General features: G+C 41.0%; 1 protein-coding gene across 5 annotated transcripts in view; it reads right to left on the reverse strand.

The window, feature by feature from the left end:
• The window catches only part of EBF1 (EBF transcription factor 1), a 410418-nt gene that overhangs the window by 118234 nt on the left and 267325 nt on the right, over positions 1-24859 (reverse strand). For 3 of the 5 annotated variants that reach the window (XM_061151851.1, XM_061151847.1, XM_061151848.1), the window contains one exon: positions 17059-17200. In XM_061151851.1, the coding sequence (XP_061007834.1) occupies positions 17059-17200 (142 nt within the window). The remainder of the gene's footprint in view (positions 1-17058; positions 17201-24859) is intronic. The other 2 variants (XM_061151850.1, XM_061151849.1) reach the window with 1 other exon arrangement.

A 24859-nucleotide genomic window follows, 5' to 3' on the forward strand; every position in this document is an offset into this window, starting at 1 on the left:
GTGGGTGGTTTGGGGGTTTCCAACGCTGTGACAAAGGACAGCGGAGGCCTATGACTGCTGGGCTCAGTGAAGCAAACCAAGATGCAAATGAATCAATCAGTTGCATGAAAGAAGGATCTTTTGGAATCCTATTTTGTGTCTGGTTTATGGCCATGTGGTCATTAGATGTGATGTATTTACGCTTGTGATGGAACACAAGAACCAGCAGCCTGTGGAACCCCAGGCCTAAGAAGACAGGATCCCTCTAGCAGTCTAGCGGGGCTCCAGTGGTTATCCACAGTCCCCTTGGTAACCCTAGTTTCTGGCTCTATGCCATCACAAATGGCAACAGCAAGCAGCTCATCAAAAATTTAGGCTTTTCCACACATACGTCTAGTTATTATATTTACACAGTACCCTTAACTGAGCAGTCAGGGGGCAGAAAGCAGCAAAACTTCCCATTCAAGCTTAAGTAGACTTACACTTATTGACAAAAACATACATAAAACATATAGAACGTATGGGTTGGGTTCCTTAAATCGACAATAATTCCAGTCAGGTGATAAGGGGTGATCCCAATAGGTGGTCCTAACTGATGAAATCCACTATAAGTAATCTCTTATAAAATAAACACACACACACACATATACAGCCCCAGTGTCTATTCTCTACACTTTATCCTAAACAAGGACACTGCACCAGATGTTCGATCCTGTTACTTAAATCTGTTTTGCCAAGTATGGTAGCCACTGATCATAAGTGGCTACTGAAATTTAATTTTTAATTAATGAAAATTAAATAAAAATTATTTTCTCTGTCATACCAGCCACACTGGCCAACAGTTCCATGTGACTAGTGATTATTACAGAGGACAGTACAGAAATAGAACATTTCCACCATCACAGGAAGTTCTATGGGACTGTGCTAATCCATAGTTCAAGTGTAAGTAATGGGCCAGTCATTGACAGGGAATAATCAGAGCTAATCATTTATGGGGTGTCCTCCGTATGCCAGGAATTGTGCTAGGAACAATTAATCTCTAATCCTTCCAACAGTGATCACAAAAGCAAATGTTCACAGGGCCAGACAGGAAAGGAAATAAATAAAATGGGCTAGGGGCAACACAGTGGGAGAGGTGGGGAGTGTGGGCAACTATAGAGTACCTCCCTTACCGAAAATGGACATAACTTCTCAGTTTAACCTAATCATTGCCATCTGAGAGTGTGGCAACACTACTCACACGACCACCTCTTCTGAATATTAAGAGAATGGGCACATCCAGATTTTCATGTAAAACATCTCCATTTTTAATTGTAAGGCAACATATACATAATTTCTTAAAGCACCATGCAAACCAAATCTAAATATGATTCCAAGCTGGATTCAACCATGATCTGATCTGTCGGTGTGCAACATCTATGAATCCTTGGAGGGCCAATCATCTTTTAGTCATTAATTTCTGAAACTGCATGTCTAACACTGCCACCAATTCATCAAACAATAAACACCAGCCACAACCACTGTCAGTTCTGTCTCTGTTTGTTCAAGCTCTCTCCCAGAACAAAACAGAAGTCGCCAACCATCCCCGGTCTGCTGTGCAAAAGATTTTCTATAAGCAGTTTGGGAAACAAGCTCTGTGCTCCTGAAGGATTTCTACCATCATCATGCAAGACAGCAAAGATAGTGACTTTTTAAGGAAACCATGTTTTGAATGTGAACAGCATCTCAAAATCAACCTTGTCCAACCTTTAGCACTGCACAACTCTTGCTTTGTGCTTTTCAGAATAGTACTGCTTACCTTTCTCTCCATGACCAAGGCTACTACTGCTAACATATTTCAGTGAACTTTTATTATTGAGAACCTTATCATTTTGAGCCAGTTTCCTCTCCTCCCTGACACATTCAGGGATGCTGCACTCCAGTGTTTATTATAGCACAGATGTTTCCGTGGTGATGATCCATGACATCACAAGCACTGGGATGTGTATCATCAAACTTATCCAGACAGAGGAGCAAAGGAGAGTGGGAACTCCACTTCCATTTGAACTCCATGTTGGACTGACCCGGCTTCCTCAAAAATTACTCTTTGGGGTCTGGGTTGTTCTATCTGGGCTGCAAAGAGCAAATACACTAGCCTGCTAGTGATTCATTTCTACTACCAGATTATTAATTAGGTGCTAAGTCCTGTCTACATACCAAATCCCAAATTAACCTTCTTCTGATGCCCACTTTCAAAAGATACTGCCCTACTCAGAGCCTTTCTGTGCTTCCCCTTAGTGACTGGGGATCCCTACAGATCAAGTCTACCCTTATGAGCCTAGATGATTCTCCCCTCCCAACCTCATCCCCACTTCTCCCAAACTGGAGGGAGTGCTCAGCAGCATGTGGATCACTGGCTATGGAATTCAGGATGCCTCAGTTCACACGCCAACTTCTTCACTTACCAGCCTGGGCAACTTACTTTTCTTAAACCTACCACTCTACTTGCAGATAATCCAGGAGCACTCACCTTGTGAGGTTTAAATGAGCTAAAGTGTACAGAGCTCAGCACAGACAGAATGAAGGGATGAGGCAGGCAGGAAGAAGAAAAAAGAGATGATGGCAGGTTCTCCAAATTCACTGTCTCCAAAAATGCTTTGCTCCTTTCCACCATTTCTTTACTAGGAGGTTACACCACTCACTTCCACCCAAACAGTATTTTGCCAAAAGACTGGTCTTTTGTGGGAAGTTGTTTCTATCCCACTCTACAAACACTTACCCCTTCAGTGAACTCCTTCATGTCTTTCCCATTCATTTGTCACTTACTGCACATTTTTCTTGAACTTCTACCTCTATACACATACGGAGGTATGTGTACAACCAGGCATGTATATATGTATGCAAATCAACCCAACTATCAACACATCCATTGAAGGCAGGGACCTCATTCATTCATAAACTGGATGGGTCAGTACTCTGTACTTAACCAATACTTGACAATTAACTAGTAGTGTTATATTTTCAAGGGGTAGCCCATATATTATCTCAATTATTCTTAATGTCAATCCCAAGTGGTGGGAAAGGAGATGTTATTTTAAATTCCACTTTACAAATGAGGTAACTGAAGCTTGGGAACTCATTTGAACTTGAGACTTTGAGAATCCACATTGGTCGATAAAGACAGATATTTAAAACACCCAAACCACCCTTCAGTTTGGGGTATATCTGAAATTTCTGCTCAGTTTGGCTAAAATACTCACTTCAATCATGTAAACATAGCCTAAGTCCCATAAAATCTTAGTTGCGAAATTCCTTATTCCCAAGACAGAGGGTGGGTATTTATTAACTTTACAGAATATTACTACTCTATTTCCAAGTAAAGTTATTTTCCCCTTAAGACTCAGCTCCACATATGAATTATAGTAAAATTTCTCTTTACCTTCTTCTGTTTCCAAGTTCAAAAAATGGCATCCTAATATAATACCACAGGTGCCAACTTAAACATAGGAACACTGGAAATACTGCCAGACTTCGAGACTGAGAAGATTTTCTATTGTTATAAGTTGGGCTGCTAAACACACAGAGTCCAAACATCGCGTATAAGTGATGGCACCACAAGAGCTTGTATTTTTAAAGTGTAGCACAGTTCCCCTTAACTTTCATTTTCAACCTGGACATTATCCATTTCAGTGGTGTTCATTATAGAATTTTGCATACACAAAGAAAATGATAAAAGTTTACAGATTACATAGGTTACCCTAAAACGGTACCTTAATAACATTTTCTCCAACTTTTTTTTGGAGCAACAAGGATTGGATTCCACAGGCATTAGCTAACCAAACCAAGGAGAGTTTCTAGGATCCTGCCAAAGTTGAAAGGTACAGGAATCTGAGGTTTGACTTTATAGATCTGTTGCATAAAATTGTTACTGGAAGAACACAGCTGGTTTGGTGATTCAGCCAGGAGATTTTAACAAAGAATAACCCAAACTCTGCTTTCCCGCTCTACTAAGAAATGACAAAAGAAATGCTGGGGCACATTCCCTCACCCACAGCCCCACACACAACATAGCCTAAAGCATCTGCCTCCAGCCTGTTAGGTGTTCAGTACGTGCCCTCCCTACTGTGCTCAAAAGAGAAGTAGCCAAAGAATCATAAAGAATGAAAAGAAGTTCTCATTTGTACTAACCACATTAATTTTAATCATCCTTCTCAGTAACAGCCAGAGTCTACTGCTATTTCTAGGCCTTTTGACATCTGTATATTGCTCTGCCCCAATTGGATGAAAGAAAGTGATGTGTTGAGAAGAAGCCACAAGCCTGACACTGTCCCTGTCTCTGTTCCCCATATTCTCCGGCTACACATCGCCCCCAGAACTATGTGGGGAAGAACATGGGTTTGAACAATAGGTGTCCTGCTGATTGCAACTGTCAATAAAATAAACCAGCCACCCAGGAGCATATGTTCACACATAAAATATTAAATTCACAGATTGGGATAAAAATATATTAATACTTGGGTTCCGCTTTCATGCTTAGTGGTCAGGTAAGTATTCGGCCAATTCAGTTCTATTTCTGCGGCCTGTGGGCTCGACGGTGTTACTTTTGTGTTTCACTTTTCTTTTCCTTCTCTGGTTACTGTCTGGTTTCCCATGTCAGTGCCTCCGTTATGACTGACCAGCAGCATACGTTTAAGCAGGATTTTAATTACTAGGTCATCTCCCAGCCAACTTGCCCAAGGCAGGCTGGCAGGAAAGTCCTACAATCCATGCCGTACACTTCTCATGCTCCTCTCCAGATAAATCTCTTATTTTCTGAGGACACTAGACTCAAGATGGCATCGTATTCATCTGATAAGGACGATGATCACCCAATTTCTATAAAGTTTCATTTTTGTCCACTGAGTATTTCAAGTTGCAGGGCTGGCACACAGAGGTTGAGATGGGGTGCCCGATAGCGTGACGTGATACCAGGATTTTTTATCTTAACCCAGAAAAGCACCTTCCCATATATCACTGCACATGCCAACTAACATACCCTGGGGATTTAGCACAGATCTGGCTTTTCAATTTGCCTTTGAGTAACGTCGTCAATTTGCTTCAATTGAAGCAGGAATTATATTACATGATCAAATGGCAGGAGAATTTCTCTCCACCTCTGAAGTCCAATGCAAGAGAATCAGCAATGACTAAAGAGAGGGAAAGAACAGTAGTGATGGCCACCTGCGTCAGCTGCTTGGAGGTCCAAGTGCTGCGGGCACAAAACACCCACTCTTTTTTTCTTTTTGGCTGCAAATAAATTTCTGAAAGATGGCTTCAGCATTCCTCATTTTCTAAGTGGAGAGAATAATAGTAGTGCCCTCCTATGGTGGTTAAGAGCATTAAAAGAGATGATATAATGTGCTCAGTATTAAACCTGATAGGTAGTAAATGCTCAAAGGCTGCTAACAAAATAGCAAAACCACCATCACTCGAAACACTGGCCTGAAAGCTAGCATTTTACTGGGCAAAGAATTCCGTTAGCCTGTGATCACAAAAATGTACTGGATCCACTTCTCCAGGTCAAAGAGGAAGCAATCTATGGAAAATTTCCAAATTTATTTTCTCAAAAATGGATCTCAGACCTAAGGCACTTTTCTGATTAGCTCCCCCCAAGCTTCTAATATTTTGTTCCCATGTGAAACTTTGGACACGCTTTCTCCTCTGTCTAAACTGCTCTTTCCTCCTTGCTTGACAAATGCTACTCCTTATTTTTAAGTGTCGTTGATTCTTCAGATTTGGCTGTGTTCTCTTGTTTAAAGCTCCCTTAGCAGTCTGTGTTCCTCCTCATATTGCTGACCATCATTTCAACTTAAGTAATTTCATGTGCAATTATTTGCTTTATATAGACACATAAACAGGCACACTTACATGACCATATACCTCACAATGTCAACAACGGTGCCTGCCTTGTTCACCTCTGCATCTCTATGGTCTAATAGAGCAGGCAGTCAATAAATAAATGTAAGTAGATACCTGATGGAATAAGCAAACATACTAAAGAATCATCATCAGTTAAGATATTAAGGTGCTAAACAGAGTAGCTGAAAAAGAGTTGAGACATTTTCCAATGGTTATTAACTGCCATGACACCCACACTGGGCTTCCTCCCTGAATTAAGCTGAGGCTCTGTGGAGTCAGGTTTCCTAAACTGATCGGTCCCCCCTTGGAGCAGCAGGCACTCCATTCTCACCGGGGTTAAAATTAGCACCATTAAGCTCCTCCTGCCCTGGGCTCTAGTCATGCAAGGGCCCAGGTGGATCTTGCTGACAGATGTTAAGGTTAGAAGGAAGGGTAGCAGCCAGATGAGAAAACAGAGCCACCCCCTTCCGGAGGTACCAGCACTTCCTGTCTTTAGGCCTGGCTGGTTCCTGCCTGCCCCACCCCTCCCCCATGCATCAGTTTCAACACAGTTGCTGCTCTTTCTGTCATTTGAACTCAAATCCTATCTTCGAAATTGATGGGCGATTCTGCCCCTGACAACACAATGTCAGCTTTGCTCAGTGTCCGGCTGGTTCCGTATATATTATCATAATGCGCTGCCTGGGTGGACCCTGGCTGACGCTCTCCCTGGACTCAAGTCCTCCTTTCCGCACTAATTTCTTGCTCTCTGACATGCAGGCACTACTTGTTTAAAAATAAAAACAGAGTTAACAGCTTGGGAGACATTTTGATTTTCAAAACCCTATGAGGACATTAAGTCTATTCTCATGGTAAACTGAACTAAAAAGGTTTTCTATTAAAAAGACAATATACGACTCATTAAAAAAAAAAAAAAAAAAGTGTTTTCCAGGGTCCTATGCTGTTTCCTGGTGACATGAAAGAATTATTACTTCTCTCAACCCCCTAAGCCCTCCAAAACAGCGTTTCCCAAACTTCAGTCCTGATTTTGCTCCATCTCCTATCACTTACTTTATGACTTAATTAAGATTATAGCTGCTATTTTTGTTTACATTGACTTACTTTTTTCTTAAAATTTAGTCTTGCCCTAAGCAACAGCAGCTGTAGGTCACAACTTGGGAATGCTTTGTTTATGGTGAGGTTTTTTTGTTTGTTTTCTGTTTTTCTTTCCCTTATGCATTAAGATAGACATAACTTTTTTTTGAGAGTTTTTTTTTTTTAATTTTTGTTGGGAGTATAGTTGCTTTACAATGTTGTGTTAGTTAGGATCTTCTGCACAGCAAAGTGAATCAGCTATATATATACATACATATCTCCCCTCTTTTTTAGATTTCCTTTCCATGTGGTCACCACAGTGCACTGAGTAAAGTTCCCTATGCAAGAAAGTAGGTTCTCATCAGTTATCTATTTTATACATAATATCTAAATAGACATTACGATTTCTTTAACTTAAAAAAAAAAAAATATTTTCCCCCACCACCTAAAATGATACACATACTGCATGGGAAACTAGTCCAAAATCTCACTGCTAACCATCCAGTGAAGTCAATGTTACACCATCTTGGCTGAAGGAAGTCAGAGAGAATGCCAGGTGAGAGCTACCTGAGGCACAAGCGTCTGCGTACGGCACACTGTGGCCTTTTCAGGAGTCCTGGGACCCGCTGCCAACCTCCTGCAGAAATGCCCGAGGTGAAGGGAAGTGGCGTCAGGCCTTTTCTGCAGCATGACCATCACCTTGGTATTTTGGTGGCCACTCACCAAAGCAGTGAGTGTATCACAGCTCAATAGATCAGCTGGGTTCAAATGACAAATCATCAGGGCTTAAAGGGCTCAGCAAGCCCCCTGTCCCCAACTAACAGATGAGGAAACTGAGACCCCAAAATCAAAGTACATAGTGGAAGTCACATAGCGCTCTGTTCTCATTTATTCCTACATGTATGAATGAAAAGCTTCAAACGAAAAGATGTTTCAAACCCATCCTGATCACTGCCCCTAATATCTTATCTTAATAAGATTTATGACCAGTACACAGAAGTTCTTATTTGCATATTCATATTACGTGAATCCTCTGATATCCTCAAGTAAGCAGAAAATAATTAGGAAGAGGCCCTTGGTTTGAGACAATCAATTATGCAGATAAACACAATTGGAATTATGATGCTTTTGTAACCAAATTAAAAAAAAAATAGGCTTAAAATGTTCTGCCGTTTCGGTCCAAGTTATCGGCTGAAAGCACCATTCTGCCCCCTCCTCCCATCCCCTCCCCTGACACTATGTGCTTATTAAAATAAGCTAGGTGTGGTTCACTCATTTACTAGGTCACACAAAACACCAAATAAACTGTGGGAAGTTTCCCACAGTTGACAGGTTTGTCAAGACATTTATATAAGAAAACTGTTCCTTGTGGGGTGAGGCTCAGTAACTCTGCAGTACCCCAACAAGGAGATTCTTAGTATCCTACCAGTCTTATAACTCAAAATTTCACACTTTTCTCATGGTCTCCTTTTTTTCTACCTTGTATACATGCCAGGGAGTCCATATGGTCAGCAAATGAGTTCTACAGAGATGAGTTAGACCATCCTTGCAAATAAATAAAATATTACCAGCCTCTCTCTCTTACCAGCCCCATGAAAAACTTATATGTCAGCAAAGAAAAGAAGCGTTTTCTTGATTTGACTATAGCCATGAGAAAAAATGGGCTATTGAAGGAAAACTCTAAGGTAAACACATGTAATATGCCCATTAAAAATAAGAAAAGATATGTCTGGATTAACTTTTCAAAGGTCTATTTGAAAGCACAACAAGCAAGTATAACTGCCTCACTTGTATTGAGAAAAAAATAAGAACAGTAGGACAAGAAATAGAAAGAATATTAGCATGATGTATAGAGGAAGTAATTGAAAGGATAGACACTAAGGGACTTCCCTGGTAGTCCAGTGGCTAAGACTCTGCACTCCCAAGGCAGGGGCACAGGTTCAACCCCTGGTCAGGGAACTAGACTCCACATGTCTGGACTAAGAGTTCACATGCCACAACCAAGACCCAGCACAGACAAATAAATGAGTTTTTTAAAAAGAAGGAAATAAAACAAAGTATCAACTCTGAAGTCAAGCTTTCTGGGTTTGAATCCTAGATTTAGACATCCTTGCTGTGTAACTCTGGGCAAGTTACTTAACCTCTCTTTAGTCTCACTTTCCTCATCTTTACAATGGGTTGCCCACAGTATTATGTGCCCAGTATAGTAAGGGCTCAGTGAGGATTTGTGTCATGATTGTTAGCCCCACGGATATGCAGAGCTCTGTGATTATGTAGACCAGGCTTGAGTCCCAGTTTCAACTCTGACTGTGGCCTTGGGTAAGTTGGTGACCTCTCTAAACCCCAGTTTTCCCATCTGTAAACTGAGGAAAATAACTGTTACAGCTTATCAGGCTTGTTGAAGGATTTGATGAGATGATATAATTAAAATGATTAGCAAATGCTCCATAAATGTTAGCTGATAATAGCCCAAAAATAACAAGAGCAATGATTAAGAAGAAAAAGAATACATACTATTCACCTTGCCTGGTCCCTATTAAGCAGGATGGCAAAGTCTGAGCACTATTTCTCCTTTGTCAGCAATGCTGGCTGGTGGTGTCATATTCAAATAAAGACAAAGTAGATCACCTGCTTAGCAGTGCCCTGTGGCTTATGAACTCTTTAATCTGCCTGACGCTGAGCACTTGCTGGCTCCCAAGTCTCCAGTGTTAGGATTTCTGGGGTTACTTGCTTTATGGATTACTCAAGGGAGACTTTGAAAATCAGTCTTCACTTACATCCCTGTTCATTATCTTGACTTCTTGCCGGGTCCTTTCTATTGCAAGGGAAGACAAAAAGACACCTTCTGTGCTGCTCAAAGAAAAAGACCTGATGTGATGCTTAAAAATCTGGGGTCTCTGTCCTCTACAACTCATCTGGATATTCTTAACCCTAACGTTCTGTTCTTGCATCTGTCTTGCTTTTCAAGCAGGAAAAAAACAATTGATACGTGACATGCCACCCTCGCTAACAAGAGATGATGCCCATATTTTTCTGCTAAACTAGACCCTTCACTAAAATGGGCCTGGCTGGAGTTCTGCACCACAACCAGTCCCATAAAGGGCCACTGTCCGAGTGTAAAGCTCTGAATCATTCATCCTCTGCTCTTGTGTTCTGAAGGTGCATTGCGTTTCTGTCAGCAAGTTGGTGAGATTTCATAGATGTTCTTCTCGTGACCTTGGAATCCCAGAGATTCCTGCAAGTCTAAGCCAGCCAGAACTAGAAAGGCATTGGGGTGGACCCTACATCCTCTGACATCAGAGCGACCCCTGAAATCCATACTTACTGGTCAGCATACCACGGGCAAGTGCAGCTTTAAATGGATTTTGATGGAAACTAGTCATGTGAGCATAAGCTGGTTAATGCCCTCTCCAGGTCTCAGTTTTCTTCTTTGGAATATGAAGGGCTGTATTAGATGACCATCTATACTTCAGTGACACTTCACTCAGGATGAGGTGTGTGTCTGGTCACTGACCATGGAGGGAGGGGAGCAAGGGACTTGGGACAGTATGTTTCTCTTTGTTTATTTTTCAATCATCTAGTTTTCTTTGGTTGCGGTTAGATAATATACATTTCATACATCCAAAAGCACGGCAGCCCTTCATTCTTAAGGCCTTAGAAAGGCAAGTCTCTACAAGTTCAGAAAGTAAACTCTTGCTAAGCTATTTACGAATAAAGAAATTCGATAAGCCAAAACCATCTGGAGAAAGAACTCTCCAAATTTGGGACTTTCTTCCTATTTTGAAGACATGCACTATTAACAGAATGAGAAGTGATGAGGGGTACAGCTCCAAGGTACAGTCAACTCCCTAATGAGCTCCCAAAAGCTAGGAGGGAAGGGCAAGGTTTTAAGTCACTCAGAGCAATCTTGCCCCAGGCTTTTACGACATACTAGGAGTCTGCATAATTGACACTGAGCTCTTAAAGCCATGCCTGGCTCTCCCGTATCATCTCACAACTGTCACTGACCACGGCCTGGGCATCCACAAAGGCCTGCGGGATCTGACCCTCAGCAGCTTCCCCAAACTCATCTCCTGCCACTTCCTGTGGCCAGAGCAACAGGAGCCATTGCAGGCTGCTTCTGGTTCCTTGGACTCAATTAGGCAAAACAGCCTTTGCACATGCTCTTCCATCTGCCTGGATATTTGTTTCCGCCCCCTGTCAGATGAAAGCTTACTCATCTCTTGGTTCTGGCATAAGTGAGATTTCCTCAAAGAAGGCTTTCTTGACACTTCACTCCTCCTCTCTGCTTTCATGGCTCCCCTTTGATGCACAAGTCTAACGTAACGATGCACAGTTGTAAACTGTGTTGAGCACCTTCCTTCTCTATTTACATCAGACATTCTATGAAGACAGCAACTCTATCTGCCTGTGCTCCTGAAGCTAGTTCCCTGTCTGGCATGTGGTGGAGGCTTAGTATGAAGGAATGGAGGAAGGAATGATCTGAGGTCAACCTTACTGACAACTAAGAAAGGGCAATGCTAGAAAAGTCACTGGAGTTCTCTGTTTCTCCACAGGCACCTCAGGAGGTACCAGCTGAGTGAAGGTACGTGTCAATGGCTTCAGTCCAGAGCATCAGAAAATAGTGCATGTGATGTACATGAAACCTAGAAAAATGGTACTGATGAACCTATTTGCTGGGAAGAAATGGAGACATGGATGTAGAGAACGGACTTGTGGACACAGCGGGGGAAGGAGAGGGTGGGATGAATTGAGAAAGTAGCATTGACATATATACACCATCATGTGTAAAATAGATAACTAGTGAGAAATTGCTATATAACACAGGGAGACAAGCCTGGTGCTCTGCGATGACCAAAAAGGGTGAGACGGGGATGGGGAGGGAGTTTCAGGGGGGTGAGGACATATATACACGTAATTATGACTGATTTGGGTTGTTGTACAGCAAAAATCAACACAACATTGTAAAGCAACTTTCCTTCAATTAAAAAAGAAAAGAAAATAGTACACGTGGAAAGGTCTAGAGATGGCCCCAGCCAGCCCTGAGAAAACATACACAACTGAGGTCAGAGAAGCAAAGGGACCTTTTCCCAGGGTCACACAGCTAGTTAATGGCAGCAATAGGACTAGAATCCAGCTCTCCAGTCAGACAGCCCATCCTCCTCCCTCTAGGTCCAACAGACACTTACTAGCCACTTCTGAGGGCCTCATTACACAGAGGGGGGAAGAGGGCCCTTGGTGTCTTTGGAAACTCCATACTATCTCTCAATTTGGAGTAATCTCCCAAACCTGAACCATCTTTCTCCACACATCCAGAAAACAACACATTTAAGTGCAGCTGCAAGTCAATGGGGCTGGATACCCAGGGGCAACCAACAGAAGCAAAAAACTACTTCTGTCTGGAGCAAAAGGATTAAAGAAGGTCAAATGCTAAAGAGCAAGAATAACACCATATTGTCAAGGGCAGCTGGAAGGGGCCACTACAATGGAAAAGTCAGAACTGACTGGTAGCTGGGAAAATCGGATTCTCTTTCTCCACCACTTTACTTACAGCAAGGAGAGAGCCCAGGGAGTCTAACACCACTCAATCTTTATTCTACAAAGGATTTTTAGTTTGACCAAATCCCACTTCTGTTTTATTCTGGGATCCTGGCATCATTATACTTCACATTTCAATCTTTGTAATTACTGTGAAGGGAGATTGAATTCTTTTGTATCCGATGCCCACAAAACTAACTTTCAATCGCTTTCCATTTAAAAAAGCCAGAAGTGTCATTAAACATTTGTGTTTGAGCCAAAAAATTAAGTCCTCAGGTCAGAACTCAAGAACAGTAAAATGTTCACCTTCCAAAAGCTCTTGATTAATATAGTCCTACTGATTTTTAAAGTAAATATCAAGGTTTGTACAAATTTATAACAATTTTTAAAAAAAAACTCTTAATCTCAAGAACATCTCACCAAGGCCTTAACTGCACTTCCAGGAAGGATGACAGATGAGCTCTTAACCCCCTCAGATTTCCCCCAGGACCCTGGAGGAGGCAAGTTACCCAGTAATACAGAAAGGGGAGAGAGCAGAGGGAGGGAGAAAAAACACATGCACGCCAAAAAGAAAAATAAAATGTCCCCTTTAAAAAAATGAGCATTTAAAGTGCTTGTCAGCCGGCTCCCTGACAAAGCCAGTAGTGTATTCATAGCCATTTGCATAAATGCTGCCGGTGAGTTCACCATGGCTGCTAGCGCTAATGGTACATAAAGTAATTTAGTCACTTCTCCCGGCATTCTATGTCAGAATGATGAGCACCGGCACTTTGCCTTGTTGCATATTAGATCATTAGATAATAAAGTGTTAGCGCATGCAAGCTGGCAGGGTCCCCACACTACAGCTTTGTGAGGGCACTGCTTTTGGCAACAGGGGGGGAAAGAGAGAGAAACTGATGCCATGTGTGGCCTTACATTCAAATAAACACAACCTGAAATCTCAGAAGAACAATGATAATATACCCCGCAAGCCCTTGGAAGATCGCTAACACACAGTCCCCAGGAATTTGCCCAAGTGATGGGGAAATGAGAACGGCACAGAAGCCAGGGCTGTGCATTACCCTCCCTGTGGTCAGCTCAGGGTCTTTGACCCCAAGTCTACGCTTTTTCAAAAATCAGAATCCTGAGAGCAGTTAGGTTCTGAGGCTGCCTCTCTCCACAACTATACATCTTCTCTAACACTACTGCTTAAAGAGAAAACCTCACTGGCCTAAATTCTCTCATAAATATCCAGCCAAAGAAAATCTCAGTATTTATGAATGAAGGAAAAAAATAGGAGGGAGCGCAATTACCATGAGCTACAGCGTGCCAGGATTCACCCTCTCTGGACCACACAGGAGTCTGAAATAAATTTGCCTTTGTCAGCTCTCTTACTTGAAATACAGGGACAGTTATTTGAGCACGGAGGTTTGTGAGTCTGTGGGTCACACAGGGAAGATGGCATGAATGTAAAGTGTGGTCTCTATTTCTCTTATATGCAGAAAGGTGAGCCACCAAAGAGAACTTTCTTCCAACCACCTGACAAGCAGGATATAAAAAGAGATGTGCAGAATAGCTCGAAATAATTCAGGCTACCTGTAAATGAGATGGTAGGGAGCCCAGAATGAGGGGAAACAAGGCTCCTGCAAGTCACCTAGGAGGTAAAAACAGCGTATGCAGTCTCACTGTGGGGCAGCTCTGTGAGGCGGGGGTGTGAGAGGGAGGGGCTGACACAGGGTATGGCTCTGTGAGTCAGTTTCAAACAGGATTGTTTAATAGCAAGATAAAGTATTACTATACCCTCAAGTCAACGTGAATTAGCATCAAAGTCCACTCCCACACAGCATCATGAAGAAGCCCATAGTCACTCTCTGCTGAGTAGATATTTATGTGTCAGCTTGAAGTGTCTAAATGAGTGGGTGGTTATGTGTGGTTGGTTGATTCATTCTGCAGAGAAGCAGATTTCCATGTTACTGTCATTACTGAGAACCTCAAGGTGTCTGCTTTTTTATTCTTCTGGGTAGAAATGAAGTCAGGTTTTGGTGAGAGGGAGGCCCCCTAGCTGAAGGAGACAGGACACACTCAGGTCGCAGTGATCGTTAACCATGAATAAACAGTGAAATGTCATTATTTCTTGAGTAATATGCTAAGAAGAATATGGTCATTTGTGGACTGGTCACCTGCAGCAGAGGAATAAAATGTTGTCTTTAAAACTCAGAATACAAACACTAGCCCAACTGAAATATTAATATGTCCACCTAGAAGGGAGAATGTTTGAGCTGGAAGGCAGCTTACAGATATTTTGATCCAGAAATCTCAAACTGTGAGCCTCTGGCTGTCTTCTACCTAAGTGGCTTTCTTCCCCTGTCCTCCCTTCAGGGGCTAAAACACCTGTAATTTGTTACCAACAATTATAAATTGAGAGAGTTTTACTTCTGGTCAGACTGGAACATCTGGCCCACCTGGGCTCTCCCTGCCCTTGATGACAACTGCCCGGGGCTTGGGTCAGCAGAGCATGAACTTGCCCTTCTTCTGCAGTCTCCACCCAGGCAACTTCCCCTCTGTATGTGACCTGCCCCCACCCAAGGCACACATTTTTTTTACCTCCCAAAGATCATCACCTTCACTTTGCCAAGAAGGAAACTAAGGATCCTCAAAGGTAAGCTGACTTGTCCAAGGTCACACAAAGGCTAGAAGTGAAGCTCAGAACTGGTTTAGGTATCAAGGCTCTTTCTCTTCCATGCCATGATGTAACACAATGTTCCTGACCTCCAAGCCCTAGAGGTGTCCTGGCTAGTGAGTTTGTTTTTCGCTGGTTTGTGTTGGGGGTTTTTGGTGGAGGGATGATTTGCAAGGTGACACGTGCTCTCCCACCAGCTTCCCAAGGGCAGGAATGGGAACCTGGGTGTGGTCTGCACACGGAGCACATTTTAGAACTATGAACCCATGACTGTCAGATACCAAACTGACAGTCAAGTCAGTGACAGGACAGTAACTAACGGTCAGAGTTGGAAACAAGATTTTAGCTTTTAAGCCAGTGTTGTCCAAATTGTGTCCACTGAGTATTTACCTATTTTTTTCCTTCTTCCTTTCACCTCAATCTCTCTAATCATACAATGTCTGAAGTGACTCCAAGGGTATAAAAATGGCAATATTACTATAAAGTGAGGATCCAAATAACTTTAAGTACAGAAATGGAGCTAGGAATGTAATCATGAGCAGGTGTTTCAAATGGCCTCCTGCAAAAAGTAATATCCATCCATCTCAGCACTAATGAAACCATAAAGAAGCAGCTTTTGAAAGATGATGGTTTACTTTAAAAAGACTGTAAAACTGGATGTGGTATAGAATCCCTTCTAAGAGTGTTCCATCTGGCTAATTAATAAAAAGTACAGATTGTGTATTCCTTAGGCACAAACAAAAAAATCAGGCAAAAATGATGACAGTAGTGTGTTTATTAAATTGAGATGCCAGCAGAGAAAGGAGTTTCCTACCCTATGAACTATATCATGGACAGTTCCTGGTCCATCAAAAAATCAGGCAATCAGGTGGTACTTTGTGTGGTAGTGTTTTCAAAAGAATTCTGATGACCTAGCAAACTGAAAGTGAAATGGGGAAAACAAGTGAAGAGTTTAATTTGAGGAGATTGGACAAAACCTAGCACAGTGACTGGTATCCAGTTGAAACTCAGTCACAGCTTTTTGGGTGGATGGATGGATTGATGATGGATGGATGAAAAATAGATGGGTAAGTAAAGGATGAATGGAATGGATAGAGAATGGATGATGATGGATGGATAGATGGGTTGATGAATGGATGGATGATGGACAGATGGATACACTATATATAGATAGATAGATAGATAGATACAGGTAGCACAGAAACATTTGGACATATGCTCAGTCCAGCCTATTGTTCCTTTGAGTGGCATTCACTTTCTTTGGTTCAAATTTTTGTCTGGTTTCCTCTAGTCCTCTCAAAGGTACAACTAACTAGCCATAAAACGAAGACAAGTATGATCTCTTCCCACCAAAATCTGCCTACATAAAGCAGGCTGCATCATGTGGTGATGAGGGGTAAGGCACGCACAGGGCACAGAAGGGACATTTAGTTTGGAATTTATATGCAAAAAGAAGCACATCCAACCAAGACTTTGGAACCTTATCTCCAAATAAAGTTAAATGTATGGTCACAGACACATACCAGTAGGACTGTAAAGAAAGTGAAGTTCATTATACAACCAGGTCAACCACAAACTCAAAATACTCAAAATCTCAAAAAACTCAAAATCAGGATTTTTGTTGCCCTGCTTTGGCCTTTCATTATTTTTAAAATCAAGTGGCAGTTTAAAATAAAGCAGTGGTCCAATCTCCCTCTGTCTTTCCACCATAAGGAAAGAAATGTCAGCCATTTCCAGGGTAGGGACCTGTGTAACAAGAAAGCCTGGGCCTCCAAGATTTCTTCCTGTATTGAAATATTCAGCATCAATACTGTTCAACAGGACATTTGAAATTTGAAAAGGGGTAGAAAAGATGGTGGAGTTGGAAGAAAGAAGCCAAATAAATGCACAGTTAAAGTAGTAATGACAACCAATGAAAATGATTCGCCTACCATGTTCCAGATAAGAGGGCGTACCTTCCGAGGGGTCAAGCCTCCGAGCCCTCCGCCCATGCTTTGAGTTATTATGGACAAACATATTATCAGAGACTGCCAGGACATGGCCATCCACATTGACTGTCGTAGACACCACGACCTGGAGACAGAAGAGAGAAATGAATGAACATTTTAATATAAAAGCACGGAGGGTAATAAACTCAAGTTAAATAAATAACAGCTGGGAGCTGCAGAAAATTGCATAGCTATTTCACATAATAACTGGTGCTTATGCAGTACAAGTCTAACAAGAGGAGCTATTGATGAGTGGGTCTCTGGCATGGAACGCTTTTGATGCAGTTTTAAGTAAAATTGCACAGTTTATAGTTATACAGCAGAAGGTACACTGTTAACCATAATTTTAACAAGAGGATCTTTATTAGCATATTTTTTTTACACAAGGGTGGTTGTGTTTCACCTAAATTACCCTTCAGTTTAGACACTGAAGCAGATATCACAGTTGATCATGCAAATAAAAATCTTTTGAATCTTTAAAATATTTCCCCCCCCACCACTGTGTCAGGGTTAAGAGGAGAGAGAAATGAAAAAGAGAGGTTTCAGTGAGAGCTGGGATGCAGTTTTCTCTCCTGGGTGTCTTTTTGGGGTTTCTTGTACTTTTTTCTACCCACATTCATTTAAGTTAAGCAGACATCAGACCAAAGCCCCCCTCACCATCGTCACCACCACTACCCAAAAATCCTTGCTAATTAAGAGTCTTAGAGCTGTGTTTCAAGGCCAAAAAGAAGCAGCCTTGGCCCAAGGTACAGTCAGTCAGATACCCTGGCGGTCCCATAAACTGATTGGAGTTTGCCAGAAGGGACCCAGGCAAAGGTGTTTTCTCAGAGAACTTTGACTAAAACAATGAGAAGAAATGACCTACACTTCTCCTTATATTAAATGGGGAAGAGTATTAAAACTGAAACCCACAGAGATATGTTTATTCATGCGACCTCTTACAACCAAATATAATAATTGTCTGTAATTGCAGCTTCAGCGCCCGCCTCATGCTTTGACATGGGAAACAGCAATCAGCCGGCTCCCGTTTAATCCACCTATTATGTTGACTAATTAACTTTGCTCGACAGTTTATTTCTTCCTCCATTATCAGCCCCTGTCAGCCGCAAGCACCCTGCAGCATAGGGGGGACCTCAGGCTCTTTGATTGATCACCGATAGATTGACATGCAGATTAATTTAATTAGAATCACCTCACTTGAGAAATGAAAGACAATGGCAAGAGGGCTAATAGATCTGCTCTCATAATGAGGCGAACCTCCAGAGCCAAGGCTGAGGATTTCTGATTTATTTTTGCTCAATTCCCCAGCTGCTTGGGAAGACTCACGCTTTAATTGTTCTTGGTTTTGAGAGGCATTAGCCCCTGAAGAGGTGAAACGCTTTACAAGGATTGGCACATACCGAGGCCCCAGCTTCTGAGAAGCCTTTTCTCCAAGTTGGGGAAAGGGGACCCTGCCTTCTAGAGTCTTGGGCAATGAATGCTCCGATTTCATCACCTGAGTTGGGCAGAGGGGAAAATGCTGGGCCTGTGAACTATAAGCCCTGCCTGGAAAAGCAACCCCACTCCCAACCCTGTAGACCCCCACCAATGGATGCCACACTTAAAAGTTCCACTGTCTCCACCTCTTTGACCTCAAAGCATCCTGGTCAAACACAGCAGATTCTCTGCCCCTTTGCCTCCAAGATGGCAACACAATTTTTCTGTTTTCTTTCTGGGCCCTCTCTTCTGCAGACTCGAGGCTCTTTCCCCCCGACACCAAGAGGGTCTAGACTTTCTCAGACCCAGGAAATGGGGTCCCACTCTGGGGTCTTTCAGAGATGACTGCTGGGGGTGGGGGCTCCTGTGGGATCCCCTCCATTCTCCCTCAGAGTCCTCATCAAGATCCAACCCCAAGCAGGACTCGGACACTCACCTGATTTTATTTTTCACTTCTATTTTGCTAAAATGCAAAGTAAACAATTAAGAGAGTCCATTCAGGGACTCAGGGTGTTCTCCTTAGTCATTGTGAAATCCAAAATTCCAGCCAGGGCAAGTCATTCATGGAAGGACACAGTCAGTTCTAAGCAGCAGTGTGCAAAGTGGCTTTTCTCTTTCTTCATGATTGACCAACCAGATGTGACGGCTTGAGGCTCTGTGTGTGCCTCATCAATTATAGGGTAATTCAGAAGGAAGAGAAGGAGAAAGACTAAGAGGGAGAGGAGAAGAAAGTTCTCTGTTCTTTTATTTTCGAGCAGTACTATGAGTGGTGGCAGAGTCTATATTATTTAAAGCAACAGAAATTCATTTTTCTTTTTAGTTCAGGAGATGACTTCGTGGGACATTTACTATTATGTAACGAAGCTGGGTCTTTCAAAGAAATTTTGATTTACTACAAGACCACAACTGAGTGGTCACTGGAGTCGTTAGCTGAAGAAACTATAAAAGGAATGACAAACGGTATCTGTTTCCAGTGTCAGGAAATACAGAAAGTGGTTATTCTAGAAGTCTGTCTTTAAAAAAAAGAGCAATGACAATCCAACATGCACCTGTAAGTCAGATTGCTACAGGCTTAAAATATTCAGTATCATTTAAAGACACTGTCATCTAATTCCTACATTGAACAAAAACTGAAAACGGTTAGGAAAGAAAACTACACCCCAGATGTCTGTCTTTTCTTGGTAAGAGAGGGATTACCAAGGCCACATGTGTGATAGGATAATTTCATTGAAAGACCAATTATAATTGGAGAAAGTTGATACCGAGAATTCTCATGCCTCTAAATTTCTAGAAAATAAACACCTTATATGTTCTTCAAAAACTCATAACACTGTACATTTTAACTTCCTTACCCCAAAATAATTTCTCTCATTCCAGTTTGAAATGATATATAGTTAAAATTAATCAACAGAGCAACTTGTAAATACATATATATTTATAAATATATATATATATATATAGTGTATATATATATATATATATAATGCTGAGATGCAAAGGGAGCACTAAAAAATCCTTTAAAAATAAGCCTATACTGGGAGGGAAAAGGGCCTTCACAGTTTAAACACAAGATTAATGAGGTGCTGACACGTTCATGCAGGCAAGGGGACAGGCAAGCCTGCCAAATCTTCAACCTTCCCAAATTTTGTCAACAAAACTCAGCTTGAATTTGGGACAGATAAACATGGAAAATGATTTTACATTTGGACTTGACCATCTCTTCCCTTTTCTACCTTATTCCTCACTCCGCTGACCCAGGATAAAATGAGGAACAGGTATATTTAGAATTTTATGATATCTGTTATAATTAACGTAGTCTAGAATTATACTAATACAATAACCACGTTTGGCTATTTAAATTTAAACTAACTAAATAAAATGTAAAATTCCATTGTTCCTGAGTTTCCATAGCCATATTTCAAGTGGTCAGTAGCCACATGTGGCTAGAGGCTACTATACTGGACAAGGCAGTTACAGAACACTGTCTTCACTGAAGAATGTTCTATTGGACAGGGCTGCCATAGAATGATTTTGAAATAAATTGTTCCAATTTATTTGTGAGGATGCCCAATTTATTTCTCCTGAAATAAGTATTAAGCTTAGGCATGTTTAGGGTTATAATCATTGTATTTTGGGGGAAGTAAAACTCTATCTGGAGAAGGAGCATGGCTTTTTAGTATAGCAATCCAGAGACATGCTGATGAATACGCAGTGTGTTCCACGGTATTTTCTGTTTGTGTCCAATTCTCCAGGTGACAATATTCAGTGTGAGGGAATAAAAAGGCCACAACTATACACAGACTTTGAAGATTTTACAATGAAGTTTTCAATTTCTTGGCTCATTACAGTGGTTCACCATTTGCTATGTTATATCCTAGATCTAAATAGACCTAAACGTTATTATTTTTACTATCTCCCCAATCTATTTAGAACTAAAATTCAAAACAAAACTTATGACTTTTGACTCTCAAGCTTTCCTAGCTGATGTGACTTTGGCCAAGTAACTTAACCTCTCTAAGCCCCTGTGTCCCTGACTCTCAAATGGAAATGTTAATAGTACCTAACTCATAAGGTTACCATGAGGCTTACATTATTTAAAGTGGTTAGTATGGTTTCCAGTTCTCATAGAGCAAATGTTAGCAGTGCTAGCAGAGTTGTTGCTTTGTTGGTGATTTCATCAAGTTCAAGAACCTCTGTTGGGCTGATAATCTGAAGCATCTTATTTGCCATAAAGAGGACCCAGCATAAATTGTTAATTTAAATACAAGGATACAGAAATTATTTCTTCTACATTCACCCTTTATTAGTTTAACAATGAAATCTTACAAATTTAAAGACCTTCATGTTCACAACATTTAATTATGTAATTTAGGCCTCTTGTGAATTGCAAATTTCAATGGTTTCTGTACTTTTGCTTTTTATAAACCATCTGCCTATTAGCCTTTTACATTCTAAATTTGAAATGAAATGAAACCTTATTGCTCTGAAAATAGCCTGTAAATTTTTCTGCATTTTATCAATGCAGTGTATTTTTCCTAATATGTCATTTTAATGAGGGATTCTCTAAGAATTTTGTTATTGGTTATTATTTCCTTGCTATCATTCTTTAGGCTGTCCCTCTTCCCTTCCAATAAAGCAGGAGACCCTGTATGTCTCAACTATGTTCTCTCAAATTGATGAAGTATAATCTGTCTCATGAGCGGATTTTCAAAAAGACACAGGCAGCTAAATTCAGTGATGAGTGGCAGATCACATTAACAAAACCAGCAGCTCATGCGGAAGAAGGGTTAGGACATAGGCCACCAAGAGTTGAAATCTATATCTTTAAACATTTCTAGGTGGACGATTAAGTCATAAAAATATTTTCCGTGTTTAAATTTAGAATATCTTGGTAAGAAGTACCTCTCTCTAAAATATAACATCTTCAGCAACTTAATTTTGAATAACAATTTAAAAATTATAAATCTTGGTTTTTAAGGTTTATATATGATAACTCAATGTAAGGAAATTAGTGCTAAAGTTGGTCTATTTCACAGCTTCCTTACCTCTGGGTTTAGCTTATTCTATGTTTGCGTTAATTCAGAGCCCTTAATAAAGGTATGAAATGCACTGGCCTGAAGTACATAAAATTAAAAGGCATTAAGAGACATTCCATAGAAAATAGCACTCAGCAATCAAAAGGAATAAACTATTGATACATCTGAATGAATCTCCAGAGAATTATGTCAGGTGAAAAAAGCCACTATCAAAAGGCTACATACTGCATATTATGACCTGAATTGTGTCCCCCTCAAAATTCACATGTTGAAGTGCTAACCCTGGAATTTCAGAATACAACTGTATTTGCAGATGGAACCTTTGAAGAGGTAATTAAGTTTAAAATGAGGCTGTTAAGGTTGGTCTTAATTTAATCTTACTGATACCCTTATAAGGAAAGGAAATTTGGACACACAAGGGTCTTCAGGCAAAGAAAAAAGACCATGTGAGGACATAGCGAGAATGTGGCCATCTGCAAGCCAACAAAACCAAGCCTGCCAGAACCTTGATCCAGAACTTCCAGCCCCCAGAATTTGGGAAAATACATTCTGGGCCTGTGATATTTTGTTACAGCAGTCGTAGCAAACTAGTACACTGCATGATTCTATTTACTACTTCTTGACATAACAACAATTTAGAAATGAAGAACAGAGAAGTGGCTGGCAGAGATTAGGGGTAGAGGGAAGATGGAAGTGGAGGCTACATGAGGCCAACATCTTTGCAGTGATGAAAATGTCTAATATCTTGACTGTGGGGTGACAGATACACAGACCTACACATGACAAAATAGTATAGCACTAAAATATACACATGGATGAGTACAAGTAAAACTAGAGACATGTGAATAAGATGAGTGGATTGTATCAATGTTTATATCCTGTATGAATACTGTATGTCATGTCCGACTCTTTGCAACCCTATGGACTGTAGCCCGCCAGGCTCCTCTGTCCATGAAATTCTCCAGGCAAGAATACTGGAGTGGGTTGCCATTCCCTTCTCCAGGAAGTCTTCCTGACCCAGAGATTGAACCTGGGTCTCCTGCATTGCAAGTGGATTCTTTACCATCCGAGCAATAGAACAATAGAACCATCTAATACTGGTCAATTTTGCAAAATATCACTATTAGCGGAAACTGAGTAGAGGATACACAGGATCCCTCTGAATAATTTTGTACAACTGCATGTGATTTAACCATCATAGTAATAAAAAAATTCGACTAAATAAAAGGCATCAGCAACCAGAATGTCCAACAGATGGATGAATAAACAAACTGGTAATTCACAAAATGGAGGATGATGCAGCAATAAAAAGAAATATGCTATCAAGGCACAAAAAGACATGAAGGAAACTTAAATGCAGATTGCTAAGTGAACAAAGCAAACCTGTAAAGACTATACACTTCATCATTCCAACTATACAATGTTTTGGAAAAGGGATAACTATGGAGATAGTGGAAAGACCAGTGGTTGCCAGGAGTTTGAGAAGAGGGAAGGAGAGATGAATAGGCAAAGCACAGAGGAACCAGTGGGGGAGGATGGAGATGAAACCATTCTAAATGGCACTTTAATGGTAGACACATATCATGAATCTGTATAAACCCACAGAATGTATAACACAATGAGTCCTACTGTAAACTATGGAAATTAATAATAGTATATCAATACTGACACATCAACTGTAACACACGTATCACACTAATGCAAGATGTTAATAAGGGAAACTGGGTAAGGAGTATTAAGGAAGTGTATGTGAACTCTCTGCACCTTCCATTCATTTTTCTGTAAGCCTAAAACTTCCCTACAAAATAAAGTCTACTGGGTCAAACTTTACCCTCTGCTTCACACAGCCCACATTCTACACCCAACCTATCAACTGAACTGCTCTTTACAGGCTCCTCCAATGAGTCCCAAGAGACCCAAGAGATCAGCCAATCTAGCGGCTCCCAACTACAAGCTTTCTAAGGTAGCAGAAAGGGCACCCTAATTCATCCATAGTAAGGAGGCATACTATAACATGCAATAACTTTCCTTTGTTGATACGGGATCATACCAGTTCCATGTGGAAACAGTTATCTCATGCACATGAGAAGCTCGAAATTGGCAGTTTCCAAGGCTTTGACTAATTTTAAAATAGAGAGTGTGATTCTTATTCAATAAATGCAATTAAGTTGAAAGATATGTCACCACAAGAGGTTCATAAGAGAAAATGACAAAAGGAGACCTCGGTAGTTATGATACTGCGAATGTATCCAATTCCTCCTTTTACAGCTTGGAAAACTGAGACCCAAGAGGCTTAAAAACTTCAAGGCCACAGGATGAATTAAGAGCAGAGGCAAAGTTGAAGGGAAACTTCGGACTCTAGGTCCACTTCTGGCCTCTCAATCCATGCTCCTGGCTGAGGTCCTCTTTCCCCTAACACTCTCTTCCAGTACACATCGCTGTCTATCTGACTGTACACTTTAGGTATTATCTACATAAAAATGGTCTGCAGCAGTTGGGTCTTCATTAACTTTGTCCTTTAAAATCTCCTTGGCTGATATGGAAAGAGATATTCTCTGAAACCAGCTTGATTGCAAGTTTCTATCTGGTTGAAAGATCCCAAATAACTCATTAAAAATTATGGAGGACGCATGAACCTACAGGATGTAACAGAGTGGAACTGCAGGAGTGAGGGATTGAGTAGCTGAATTAAATCCACCCTTTGAGCCTCAAGACAAAAATATCTCTTCTTT

This window comes from Dama dama, chromosome 9 (genome assembly GCF_033118175.1).
Source record: "Dama dama isolate Ldn47 chromosome 9, ASM3311817v1, whole genome shotgun sequence".
Lineage (NCBI taxonomy): Eukaryota > Metazoa > Chordata > Mammalia > Artiodactyla > Cervidae > Dama > Dama dama.